The sequence below is a fragment of the Sciurus vulgaris genome, assembly GCF_902686455.1.
Source record: "Sciurus vulgaris genome assembly, chromosome: 10".
Taxonomy (NCBI): domain Eukaryota; kingdom Metazoa; phylum Chordata; class Mammalia; order Rodentia; family Sciuridae; genus Sciurus; species Sciurus vulgaris.
In genome coordinates, this window is record NC_136470.1 from 12,026,756 (window position 1) to 12,040,424 (window position 13,669).

Consider the following 13,669-nt stretch of genomic DNA (forward strand, 5'->3'; position numbering starts at 1 on the left):
TTAACTGGGGCTCGTGGCTTTCTCAATGTCGCCATCTTTCCCACGTAAAGGGGTGAGTAACCCTTCTTAAGCTCATAATCCGACCTATTTCAGCAGCTTCAATTTCTCTAGGACATAAGATGGGACGCAAGCACCGTGGCTAACGGGCGCGCCCGACCGCCGGCGAGCATGCGCACTAGACGCCGCGCGCCGCCTTCCTCAGGCCCCGCCCCCGGGGTTCGGCCCCTCCCGACGTCGCCTTTCGACCCCGCCCCGCGCAGGCGCAGCCGCGTTTTTCCCTTGGCGCTCTGGGGCGCGGGCGATTTGTAGGTTATGGCGGGCTCTTGGTCACCGGATTGTCGCCCAGGGTGCACCTTCACTTGCTGCGCGTGTGACCGCAAGGACAAGTGGAACGACTCCTCGCTGTTGGGCAGGCGGATCTCCGAAGGCTCGAGCCGCCACCAGCTGCTGCAGCAGTGGGCGAGCATGTGGAGCTCCGCGAGCGCGGACGCGTCCGAGGCCGGCGCGGAGAAGGCGCGGCCCGGGGAGGCGGCGGCGGCGGCGGAGAACCCGCTGGTGTTCCTGTGCTCCGGCTGCCGGCGGCCGCTGGGCGACTCGCTGAGCTGGGTCAGCGGCCAGGAGGACACCAACTGCATCCTGCTGCGCTGTCAGTTCGGGCCGGGCCGGGGGTCTTGGGGCCTGCATCCCAGGTGTGCCACACCTGGGCGGACCCAAGGGAGGGGAGGGGTTCGGTGGGCGGCGCCGGGGCTTCAAAGGCAGAAAAGCCGGAGTGAGCTCCCAGGAAAGGGAAGGAGACTCAGCCCAGCAGTTGGGTTCGCGGTTGAAGTCTTCTCTGGGGTCCCCATCCCGGAAGAGCAGCGGTTGAATGAGCATTAATTCAGAATGGTCCCCGAGAGACCAAGCATTTGAGATGTAGCCTGACCAGTACCTGTTGCTCCCCACGGGATTGCGGGCCGTTATTTCTCACTTAAACTTCCATATGTGCGCCATACACGTATGCACGTAGTCAGATGCTAGTTTTCAAAAACACACTTGAGATTACTTTCTTATCATTAAGACTAAATGGCCAGAGTTCATTTTTTTTTTCTGCATACGTGTATTCCGAATATTTTTCTATGTTATTGAACATGGATATGCTTCACTTTTAGCAGCTGCTTGGTGTACCCTGACTGAGGGGCTGTGTGGCTTGGTGGTGAAGGCTCTAGATTGTGCTTGAGTTCTCGCCTGCCATTGATTAGCTGTGTGCTCTTGAGCAGGCTAGTTAACCTATCTGTGCCTCAATTTCCTTTCCTCTTCTCTACCACTGGGGTAATTCTCACATGAGGTATTGGTGAGAAGTGAGTGAGTTAAGGCGTGCCTTATGCTTTGAATAAGTCTCAAGTACTATTTCAGTGATTTCTGTAATGAGAGTGCTGTCAATCCGTCCAATCTGTCTATTTATTGATAGAGGTCTAGGTTGTTTTCAGTATTATACCACTAGAACAGCCTATATTCAGGTTGAGATTTTTGATAGACTAGGACCTCTTACTTTTGGTATGTGGGTTTATCTTGTATGTGGCCTTTAAAGAAATAATATGTGAAATCTTCTATTTTATTTGTCCTTTGTTTTTATAGCTTTTCTACCTTTTGCCATATGGGCTCTTTGTTTTGTTTTATATATAAGGTGTTATTTATTTTCATAGTTTAGTTTTTTTATATTAGTAGTTTTTAAATTTTAAAAACTATATACAAATATCTTGGTTTATTAGCTTTAGATTATTTGATTTATGCCCACCTCCCCACCCCAGGGAAAGACCAAAAAAACCCAGAACAACAACAACAACAAAAAAAACACTTGGATCAACTCTATTGCTTTTATTATTATAAGAAAACTTCTCATTAGCCTTCCCTCCCTGAGTTTGGTTAATCGTCATCAGTTGTCTCCCCCATCTTCCACAAACAATTTGGGGTACCTGAAAATGCCTTTCTGTTGTCTTTATGCACAAATGCCAACTTGGGTATATGCACAATTCTTGGATTCTATTATTTGCTTTTCCAGGGATAAAGCAAAGGCCCTAAGGCTAGTGTGGCCAATATTGAATAAAGACAAGATTTAGGAAGGAAGGAAGGGTCAGAAAATCCAGGGACTTTTAGGCTATTCTAAAGAGTAGGGATCTATTCTAGGAGGAGAGAAGTTTGGGTAGGAAGTTCTATGAGCCTTTTGGGGTGGGGAAGCATTGAAGGAGGAACAAGCAAGCGTGGAAATGGGGTAGGTCCATCAGCACTACTGCAGTAGGTGGTGCTGGTGGTTTGGGGGCTGGAGCAAGATTTGTGAGGCAGAGCTGGCATGACATAGCAGTGCAGTGGATGGACACAGGGAGCAAGATGAGGAGCTAAAGAACGGAGGACCAGGGCTGGGTGTAATCAGTGGGTAGAGTGTAATTCCCAGACTGCAGCATCTAATGATGACACAGCTTCTGAGTTGATCCGTTGGGCAGGTGGAAGTGAGATTTACTGAATTAAGGTAGACTGTAGAGAAGATTGAATTAAAAATCTTTTGTTCATTTATGTCTGATGTCTTTTCTCCGCTTCTATGAGAATGTTTTCTGCTGCTTCTGTGGTCTATTTGAGCCCTGTCCAAGTCATGGTCCAAGTAAAAGATACTTGGTTGGGATACTAAGGACCCTCTCAGTTATTTTTAGAAAAACGAGCTCTGCATTTGTAGCCTGGAGGTGTGTGTGTTGGCTTTTATCATCTTTCTTGGTTTTGCTCCCAATTTCACTCTGTCTGGCAGATGTTCTTTGTAGTCTGTGATTTTAGGTTCTCATTGTTCCAAGTTCCACTATTGATTGAAATCCCTCCCCTTGATTTTATTTATTTTGTTAATATTAGTGGTTTCCAGGGAATGGAATAAAATAGCCTTTATCTCATCGTATTTTCCAGAAGACCCCTGTACATTGAGTGTTGAACCATCCTTGTTTGTATGTGACTTTGGGCTCTTGTTTTTTTCTGGAAGTCCTCTAAAGTCTGTAGTACAACAAACCCCATTAATGAAACATTTTTACTTTCTGTCTCCCCAGGTGTTTCCTGTAATGTTTCTGTGGATAAGGAGCAAAAGCTTTCCAAATGTAAAGATGAAAATGGTTGGTGAGTAAGGTTGCGTGTTTGTAAATATTACTTCAGAGAAAATGCTTATTTTCAGATGAAACTCTTCCGTCATTACCAATGTGCTTACTTGGGATAAAACTGTTTCCATGGTAATTGAATCAGTATAATATTGGTCATTCAAAGACATCATTTCTTCAGTGATGGTGGTTGGTCCCCTTGAGAGTGTGAAATGATGTTTCTGAACTTTGCATATTCTGACACTGCCTCTTTCTGCTTGGTGCTGAAGAAAATTAAAAATAAGCATAGAATAAAAATATCTCTATAATAAAATCTCAAAGTCAAGACCAGTGCTACCTACATGTCAGGAAACACATAGAAAATGTACCTGTGTACACACACACACAGCCTATTGGGGTAAACAGATAAGGCTACCCATGGCCAGAAGTAACCAGTGCTGGGGCTGCAGCAATCCCAGGCCCTGTGTGGCTACTGCAGGGGTTGAGGGGACAGATATCTTGTTACACCTGTCACCCATCAGTTGCAAGTGGCTAAATGGAAAGCTCTGTCTCATATAATTGTTACCCAAAATGAGAACTATATCTTACTGAGGTTTACAAAATAATTTTAGGTGGTAATACACAAAGAAGCATACATTGATAATTATATATTTAAAAAAATTTTTAAATTTGTTTTTGATAATTATATTTTAATGTGCAAGCACATTTTTAAAATACTGACTTCACTTTTAGTAATGCTAGAGGGCCCTATTCAAGTAATGTATTTTAATTTTAAAAAATGTTCTCTATTTAAGGAAACTTAAATTGATAATTGTATAGGTAATATGTAGATGAGTCAGAAATCATGCTGTTGGCAAGCAGGTCATTAAGACTTTGAAAACCCATCTTAGATCATTTTTCATTTTGTGGATGAAGAAAACAGGCAGGGAGGTTGGAACTTCACTAAGTCTGGGGCTGGTCAGCAGTAAGAGCTTGGATGATGCTTGGGTCTCTGAGGCGTTCTCTCCTCTCTACTTCGCAACTTTGATGTCACCTTCTCTGTTTTTGCCATGTCTATGTACCAGCTGCACAATTATATTCTTAGTGTGGTTTTATTAAATCGACTCAAAACTTTGAATTTAAATTTATTTTTAAAGGGATCTTTATATTACCTATATAAATATATCATTGATCATAACTTGAAAGTAAATCTGAAGGTAATTACAATGAAATGAATATTTTTTAGATCTGGCCAAAATATTATTGGTAACTGATTCCTGAGGTCTGTTCTCTTACTGTTAAAAAGATGGACAAGTATAAGATAAGTGTTAAAAACAATCTAATATCAAACAGACTTTCTTCTCTTTGATAAGCAGGATTGGTAGATCATTGAAAAGGAATTGATTTTCTCACTCTGTGATCCAGAGTTATTTAATGTTGTTTACTTGTGTCACCTAGGTCCATTGTTCCTACTACCTTAAGTGGCCTTGACTTTCACTGAGGCCATGTGTTCCACACTTTGGAAATACCATGTGGCTTTAGGACGCTTGTGCATTTTTTGACAGAGCCATGCTATCCATGTGAACCAATGTGCTTGATGGTAAACAAAAGCTCTTGTTGGCTCTAGAAGGGTGTTGTGAAGGAAACAATGCTGTTTCCTCTGTTCCTTCTGAGTCTGCCCTTTGTTAAGGATCTTTCAACCAAACTTGTCTAAAATTACCTCATGATTTCTACAGTGCTTTCTCAGTATTGTTGTTCAACAATAAGGGTGAATTCTGACCAAAACTTACCAGCCATGCAAGCAGGCAGACGCTGCAGTGATAGTGGCTCTCAGCCCTTCATTGTTCCCCAGGATTATTCTACAGGTGTGGATCAGTCTGTTTTTGTTTTTTAACTATAATGAAATACCTGAGGCAGACTACTTTATAAAGAAAAGAGGTTTATTTTGACTCTGGAGATACAAGATCTAAGGGCTACATTTGGTGATGGTTTTCTTATTGGCAGAGTCCACAGGTGGTACAGAGCACCATATGGCAGCAGACAGGGAGCTTGCACGTGTATGTGTCTCTTTGTTTGTGCCCCTTATTATAAAGTCACCAGGATTTGGTCACAGGGGCTACCCCTAGCGATCTAACCTAATCCTAATCACCTCCCAAAGGCCCCGCTTCTGAACACCGTAGGAAGTCTCCATTTCCATCCTCTTAATAACTCATAAAGAGGATTAAATTTGAGTGCGTGCTTGGACACATCACATTCACACCATACTGAAATGTGATTGGGTTTGTGCATACTCTTTGGTGGTGCCTAGACTGGTTTTGGTTTTGGTGATTCAAGTTAAAACAGTCCTTTCCGTTTGATCAGTGTGTTTTAAGGTCAAGCCCCAGATTTCTCCAAAGTGTCTTTCTTGGATGATGACACTTGTATTAGATGTTTGTTCCCAGTCTTGATGTTTGTGTGTGGCAGACTCCTAATCTGAGGTTGGTATGTAGCATGAGATTTGCCTGTTCACTACAGGTAGTTCCCTACATGGAGTTTGATAAGATGCTTTCATATTTCTTATGTAAAACCTTGGAATCAGTGGTATATTATCTAGTTAATCATATCACCAGTGAGAACTCATAATTTATCAGGTGTTGATCCATTTTGATCATTTCCCGTATATTGCTGCAGGAATTAAAAACACCAGTGTCTGAAGGTAAACACGCGTGCCCTCTCTAATACGCTGTCTGCATCTTAGGGAGCTCTCTTTTGCTTGATAGCGGGCAGAGGCATTTAGGGATGACAACTGGCTCACATACTGAGAAGGAGTTAAAATACTTATGAAGTAATAATCTTTTATGGTATATATTTCACTGCTGTGATCAATACTAGATCTGAATCGCTACTTAGCAATTTGCTATGTGTTGGGACTATAATTTTAGTATAGGTGTTTATAGAATCGTACATTTGAAGTGACCAGTGTGCCAGGCTTTGGGGAGACAGTGGATTGTAAGCTATATTTAAAGAAGACAGGTATTGGCACGGGGGGGGGGGGCACGTTCACATGTGTGGAAACAACTGAGAAGTGTCTGGAATGAACAGTTATGTGGAGAAGTAATGATGGATCATTAAGCAAAATATTTGTGAACCACCTACGTAGGATATCTGTAGTTGATAGAAAAATACTATGTGAAAGTGTAATTTTTTAAGAAAGGCATTTCTAACAAATTTGTAATGAACACATATCAAATAGTCATTTAACCAATTAACAAAGGAACTAGAACATAGCAAAGCTGGAGGGAGGGTACTGCTCCATAGGTCAAATCTACTTAATGTCCTACAGTACAAGGTCACTTTGAAATTATCTTTTCTGTTAGCGGAAATCATTTGCATCTCTTCCAGACTTAAATTGTTTGCAATTTATCAGTCTTCTTTCTGTGATTCATCATTAACTCTAGAGAGCCTTTTTTAAGTAAGCAAACAGGGTTGCTTACTCCTTCTAGAGCAGGGTTGACCAATTGTGGCCCCTGAGCTGGGCCCCTTTGTGAATACACTTTAATTGGAACTTGGATCATTCAGCTATGTGTTAACCTCTGGCGGCTTCCATGGTACAGTGGCAAAGTTAGTAGTTATCACAGACACCAGATGGTCTGAAAGCCTTAACTATATATTCTCTGGTTTCTTCCAGAAAAGAATTGCCTTCTACCCTTGCCCTAGAGCAGTAATGACCCTTGGTGGGCTTCTTGGTTTAAAATGACATTAAAAGGGCATGTAGAATCTTTTTTAGTCTTAACTTCCAAAGTTCAGTTAAATTTTCTTAATACTGGACAGAGGAGTTGATGTTCTAGAAAGTATCAGTATCCTCTCTTCTGGTCACTTTGTATACATCCTTGTCATTAGATGCCCAAGGCAGTGTGCCTGGAGATGAATACAATGTAGTATGTATTGTAAGCACATTACTATCATTTTTTGCTTCCGTATATATGAATCAGTGTGGTCAGAATAACACAGTGCAAGTATTTAAGCATTTATGAATTTTAACAGTGGGGTTTTGTCATAACGAATTGCTTCTTTGTTAAAGTGATGACATTTCTTTATGGCAGCATTCTTGAGACTTTGTACTGTACGGGCTGCTCCCTCAAGCTTGGCTACATATACAGGTGCACTCCCAAGAATCTAGATTACAAGAGGGACTTGTTTTGCCTCAGTGTTGAAGCCATCGAAAGGTAAGTTTCTGACTGATTTCTCAGTTAAGTTTGCAGAGAAGATGGTATGAAAACATCAGAACTAAATCAACATTGTTAAAATTTATTTTCAAGTGGTAATTTCTGACAATAAAATCACTGATTTTGTTTTGCTTTGACTTGATTGCTTTGGCACTGGAAAAGTCAAGCATTTAATTATTATTACTTATTTAACTATTACTTTAAAAAATTAAACGTAGCTTTGTAAGATTTTTTTTAAACAATTGGGTGGATCAATGTATATTTTCCATTCCCCTCCCTCCCTCAGTTTTTAACTTCCTAGACTATTATGAAAAAATAGGAATTTCAAAATTGGTTAAGAAAGAAGTCTTTGTTATCCTGAAAAGGTAGAGGTACAAAGTCCACCTATTTCCAATAATAAAGAATTGTCTACTTTTCTTTGAGATAGACAAAGAAATGTCTTCACTCTAAGATTTCTTAAAAGTAATCGTTAGGAAGCAATGTGAGTTTGGGTCTAGTGGCAGAATCAGGGAGTTTCAGGTATCTAAATGATCTTCCAATTCATTGTCCTTTTTTAATGGGAAGCAAAAATTAATCTTTTGACACCAGTACCTTTTCACTAATCCTGGTAAAGATGTCACCCTTGAGACTTTAAGGATGCCTAAAAATCTTTGTGTATGTTAGGAAAGAAAAACAATTTGAGAAGAAAGAAAAGTCCTGTACTTTTATTATTTGAGGTATTTTATCACTTCTGTTGAATTTCTTAGATTTATCTCTTTAAAAAATTTAGAACAGCGTTTATGATTTTCTAATCCAGTTACTCCTTGTTAAATCACTGCAGTTTTGACACTTTTTTTTATTTGAAGTTAGACAGTTTTAGATCACAATTTTATAATCCACAAATTTTCATGGCCTTACACAAAGGATAATATAACAAGTTCTGTTTCTTGCTACAAAGCCTGCAGGAGTGTCTGGCGAGATGTCTGTTTTGGTTTTAATATGTGAATAGAAGGCGTGGGCCCAGACAAATGCTACCTTAATATCCATGAGAATTTTACCAGTCTGGGAAAGTACAAGTACAAAAGACATGAAATTTGAATCCAGCAGAGTTGGTACAGAACTTTAAAAAATGATATTATCTGTGTAAAAGAAGACGTGTAGGAGGTTTTACCCCAGAAGATCATAATATTGAAGCTGTTTTTCCTGAACAGTTGGATTTAGGATCCAAGTTACCTTTTGGGGGCAGGATTTTAACACCAAGGAATCTGGTTTTATTTGAGAAGTAGATGCCTTCTGTAATGTTTATTTATGGTTTTGTAAGTCACTTAAATGCCATTTAATTTTTCCATCTCACCTTCCCTTCTTTGTTTGTTTTTGTAAATAGCATGTTAATTGCCTTCTGCAGTTTTGCCCACAGTGCTGTTTTTTCAGGAATATAATCTATAGGCTTTCCAAGGGAAGTCTTCTTATTTGACAAAAGAAGTGACATATCAAAATTGTTACATGTAATAAAAGACTTCTACTAAAGAAATGGGAAAGAATCCAATTTTCTTCCATGTTTAGATTTATCTGGTTGCCAACACAGCCTATTTTCCCGTTACCAGGTCATTCTTCCTGCTGTAGATACTTTTCCAAGCCATAGTATCTCATAACCCTAGAGAGTTGAGCAACACATGATTTGGAGGATAACTGTTGAAATTGCCCAAATTTTGGTAATCATGAGTTGATCCCACAAATTATTATTTATTAAAAGTCAACTTTGAAAACATGTTTCCAAAAGTTACAAAAAGCAAGAAAGCTGTGGGCTTCAGAACCACTGTCCTCTTCAGGGTCTTTAAACTTGTCCTTGGAATTTCAAACTCTAATATTTTTGCCACCCCGCTTAATAAAGAGCAGGTTTATTCCAATAATGAAATGCTTATGGAAATTTAATCTGGATAAGCTCCTCCAGAGAAAGACATGATTTTATGTAGTACAGCTCCCTAGGTAAGTTGCTCTTACCAAAAGTAGTTGTTTTATTTGCTTACTTGGTATATAATGTAATGTACTTAAGAGTTTTAGTATTAACTGATATAAATTTAGTATTTGTTCCTTTTACAGATTTTTAACTTTGTACTGTTATACTTCAGTTATACTTTAGGGTCCTCTGAAAAACAAATTATGCCTGAAGATAAAGAGCTTTTTAGTCTTGAAAGCCGAGTTGAAATAGAAAAGTCTCTAAAACAGGTAATTTTATTCTGAATGTTTTATATCCATACAAACAATTTCCTGTCAGTGAGCAAGTTCTCTACATAGTCTCAGAATGCTGTCTGTTTTGATCTTAGCACTTTCATGGTAAGAGAGGGCTTATTTCACTTGTTGGCAAAGTTGAATTTTGGGGGAACTGATCTGTATTTAAGCTAAGGCTTTATCAACTAGTGAGGACATTTTATACCAAAATCAAATCAGTATATATTCTAAAACAGTTAAACTAGAAATATAGCTTTGAATCAAATCAGTGTTTTATTTGAGTCAGTTTCGTTGGTATAAACACTCTTATTTGAATGTTAATGTCTTCCTGGGTCAGACAGGCAAGGTGGTGGCTAGTGAATAGCTGTAGGTTACAGGCTGAGTTGCTGTTCTTAGAATTATCTTTTATTTAAATAAAGTCATAACCCTAGTTTTTGTTAAATACTGAATAGCTATTTTGTATAATAAATAATGTAATCAAATTGCATTAACAATGTATATTTTAATGCATTTAACTGTATAATTTTAGCCATATTCATGCATGTGTTTATATTTTTTCAATTCTGTAGATGGAAGATGTCTTGAAAGCATTGCAAACGAAGCTGTGGGAGGTTGAATCAAAATTGTCCTTTAGGAGTTGCAGTAGCTGAACTTCATTCCGTGTCTCTCCTTCTTTCCCATCCCTTATTTCTTAAATGAGAGAAATTTTAGAATTATTTCTGCAGCTTTATTTTTATGGTAAAGAGGTGATTGTTTGCCACATTCGAAATTTTAAGCTATTTTATGATACTTGCTGGAATTGGAATTTAGGAGTTTGTATTTTGATATGAAACTGGGATGATTTTTCTGAATTTTCTCTGAGTCAGATACATTATTCTTGATTTTTTATTTTTTAAAGAATGATGTCACTTTTAATACTTTGGACAATATTAAATAGTGAATGGTAAAATCTTCAGAGTTTTTTCTACCTGCTGTGTGGTTGAATCTTCTTTCAAAATTAATGTTCACAGCTCTCTGGAGAACCTGTCTATTGAATTATTTGTCAGAACCATTTGGAAACTTGTAGAAGAACAGAGTATCACCTATTTATATTAGGATTCCTCTTTATGCTATCTATTTACTACTGTATGCTAAAAAAGCTTACCAGAGCAGTAAGTATCTCGGGGGGTAGGATTCTGGGGGATTTGGGGTTTTTCAGTTTTCTATAATGTGAGACATTTGTTAATAGTGAGCATGTATTATTTTTATGATCAGGAGGAGAATAAAGATTAAAACAGAGTGCCCTAAGGTTGATTTTTACAAACTGAATTGTGCTATTTGAGGTCAGAAATCCTGGTGCCGTGGAATCCAGATATTTGCTGAGCATGGCACTGTGGCAGGCCTCTTGGAATGTAAAGGTTGCCCCAGATTTCCCTATGTCTCTTTCTACTTCTGGATACAAATAAAGTTGCACAATAATATAAATGAGCAGTCTTAACTTCTCTTTAGAAGTTCTCCAGTATTCCTGAGAATAACAGAATTATTGTGCCAATGTCCCAAGTCAAATTGTCTTCATCATTCAAAGTCCTAATATAACTGCTTTATTAGCCCTGTGGCCCGGGGCCACTCATTTTGGGCCTCTTTTCCTCATCTGTAAATAACAACCTACCTTTCTTGTACCAAGGATGATCAAATTGATGACCCATGTGATAGTACTTTGAAAACAGTGAGGCATCACAAAAACAAATGATAAGATTTGGCCTTCAGGAAACTTGATCTGATTTAACATTGAAGAAATGTAAAAAATAGGAAAATAGCACAAAGGAGAAAATAAAAACCACAAGTCTGACAAAGATAATTATGATTCACACTTTTGAGTGTGGCCCTCACACTCAATTTAATATGTGAACTTGGGATCATATTGGACATAACTGTTTTTGCTTAAAATATTTCTTTATCTATTTCTACACTGTCAAATATAGGTTGAACAGCCCTAATATGAAAATCCAAAGTCTGAAATGCTTGAGAATTCAAAAATATCTTAAATCTGAAACACTTCTAAGTCCTAAACACTTTGGATAAGGAATACTCAACCTGTAATCCCTTACACCTGAGTCTTGACTACCCATGATGAGATACCAAATTTAAAAACTTGTTTACATGTGGTCATGTGGGGCGTCAGTTTCTCCTTGACTACCACAAACACCTGAGATAACCAGCTCACAAAATGAAAAGGTTTATTTTGACTTACAGTCCTAGTGGTCCATTGGCTTGTTATTTATGGGCCTTAACAGTCATGGTGGGATGGTGTGGCAGAGCAAGCCACTCACCTCATAGCCAGGAGACAAGGCAGATACAAGCCCTACAGTCCCCTTCAAGGGCACACCCCACTGACCTGAACTCTCATTGGCCCCACCTCTTAAAAAGTTCCCATCAGCTCCCAATAGGGCCATTCTGGGAACCAACCCTTTAACATGGGCCTTTCAGGGACATTTCAGATCCAAAATATTGCATCTGGTATGACATGCACATTTTTAGTGGTTGGGTTAGCAGCTAAGTTTAATCAAGTACGTTGGCACATGTAATGCTCGCATGATACCCAGAAGCAAGCTTTTGAGAGCCAGTTGTTTAGTGTTAGGAGTAGCATGAACTGGCCATTCAACCACTGGTAGTTTGAAACTGGCACAGCGAGGGTACTGACACCAGAGAAATCCGCAACGTTAAAAACAAAAATCAAGACTTCCCCCAGATCTCTGGGGCTGTTTTCCCACACTGTCCTTTATATTTTCAGGTTCCTTCCATACTTATATAGAGAAAAAGACTTATCTTTAAACACCCCAAGGACCAGTTCCTAACATCTAATGCTGTATGTCTAAATGAGTTCTGTTTCTTAACACTTGAGGGATTATAGTCACGATCTTCACCTCTCCTGGAGGAAAAGCAAAGGAGTCGAAAGCAAATGGCTTAGAATTTTATATAAATAGTTGGCATTATGTCCATCTTTAGTGTTCTCCCTGAATAAGGAACTGGGCAGTGGCTTGCCTGTAAATAAGCAGAGAAAATGCAAAAGCAATTGCTTGCTGGGGCTCTCCTGCCTTCCTCCTGTTCCCCTGGCTTCTGCCCCTGCCCTGTTTCTGCCTTTCCAGTTTCTCCTGAATACTTCAGATTTTATTTATCATCCCTGTGTCTATGATTCCCACAGCCCTATCCTGTTTCTGGATCCTAGATCTCAATTTCCAGTGATCTGCAGACACCCCTGCCCACCAAATGTACTCCATGCACATGGAGCCTGCTTTCTCTTCTCAGAGCGCATCCTTTCCTCTCAGAAGCCTGTCCCCTTCCTGCTTTTTCTGAAACTCTTTGAGTGTCCTTGCCCTAGACCTGAAACCCTAGAGTGACATCCACTTCACCATTCCTTGCCTCTACCTCCAGTCAATTGTCAGGGATGCTCTCTTCTCTCCTGAAGTTTCTCGTTCCCTTCTCTCCTTGTCCATTTTCCCTTTAGGCTCATTATCTCCTGCCTAAATCTTTACTTAACTACTTTAATCTCCTACCCCCAAACCCAGTGAACACCCTGTCTTTCCACATTCTGCCTTGCTCCACTGCTCACAAAATGCTCTTCTCAGTGTGGATTACCAAGCCCCCCATCTGGCCCCAGGTGGTTCCGTGGCTCCCCAGTCCTGCCGGCTCTCTGATCTTTTGCCAATCAGACACCCCGTGTCTTACCCCGCCCCTTTTCTGTGTGGTTCTTGCTCATCCTTCAAGGCCCTGTTTGGGTGCCACTCTTCCAGGAAGTCCTTGTGCATTCCCCTGCCAGTGTGAGCCCCTCCCACTTCAGGATATCCTTCTTGCCTTATGACTGTGGTTTGGTATTCTATTTTTGTGGGAACCGTTTCTTCAAGATGAGGGTATTTTTTTTTTTTTTTTTTGTACCCAGAGACCCAGTGTGTGGTCTTTCGTATGCTGGGTGGAGGCAGTTAATAGTTTTTAAATGAAGAGAGTAAATTTTGATCCCGTTTATCCCCCTGCTAGATCAGCCATGATGGTGAACAGAACAACCTGAAAAAACTTGAAGCTGAGAAAAATGTTTACATCAAAATGCTCCAGAATTGACATATAAGAATAATAAATAAGAAAAACCCCACAGCTAAATTCAGTGGTTGTGTGGGGTCAGCATGAAATATTAACCTCATA

The 13,669-nt window shown here is 39.7% G+C and overlaps 1 protein-coding gene across 1 annotated transcript; it reads left to right on the forward strand.

Annotated features, from left to right (window-relative positions):
- Positions 1 to 283: 283 nt before the first annotated feature.
- Positions 284 to 10,774, forward strand: MIS18A (MIS18 kinetochore protein A). Its single transcript, XM_079155711.1, has 5 exons — positions 284 to 646; positions 3,060 to 3,126; positions 7,166 to 7,288; positions 9,397 to 9,493; positions 10,066 to 10,774. The coding sequence occupies exons 1-5, from the start codon at positions 313 to 315 to the stop codon at positions 10,144 to 10,146; spliced, it is 702 nt and encodes a 233-aa protein (XP_079011837.1). The 5' UTR covers positions 284 to 312; the 3' UTR covers positions 10,147 to 10,774.
- Positions 10,775 to 13,669: the final 2,895 nt, after the last annotated feature.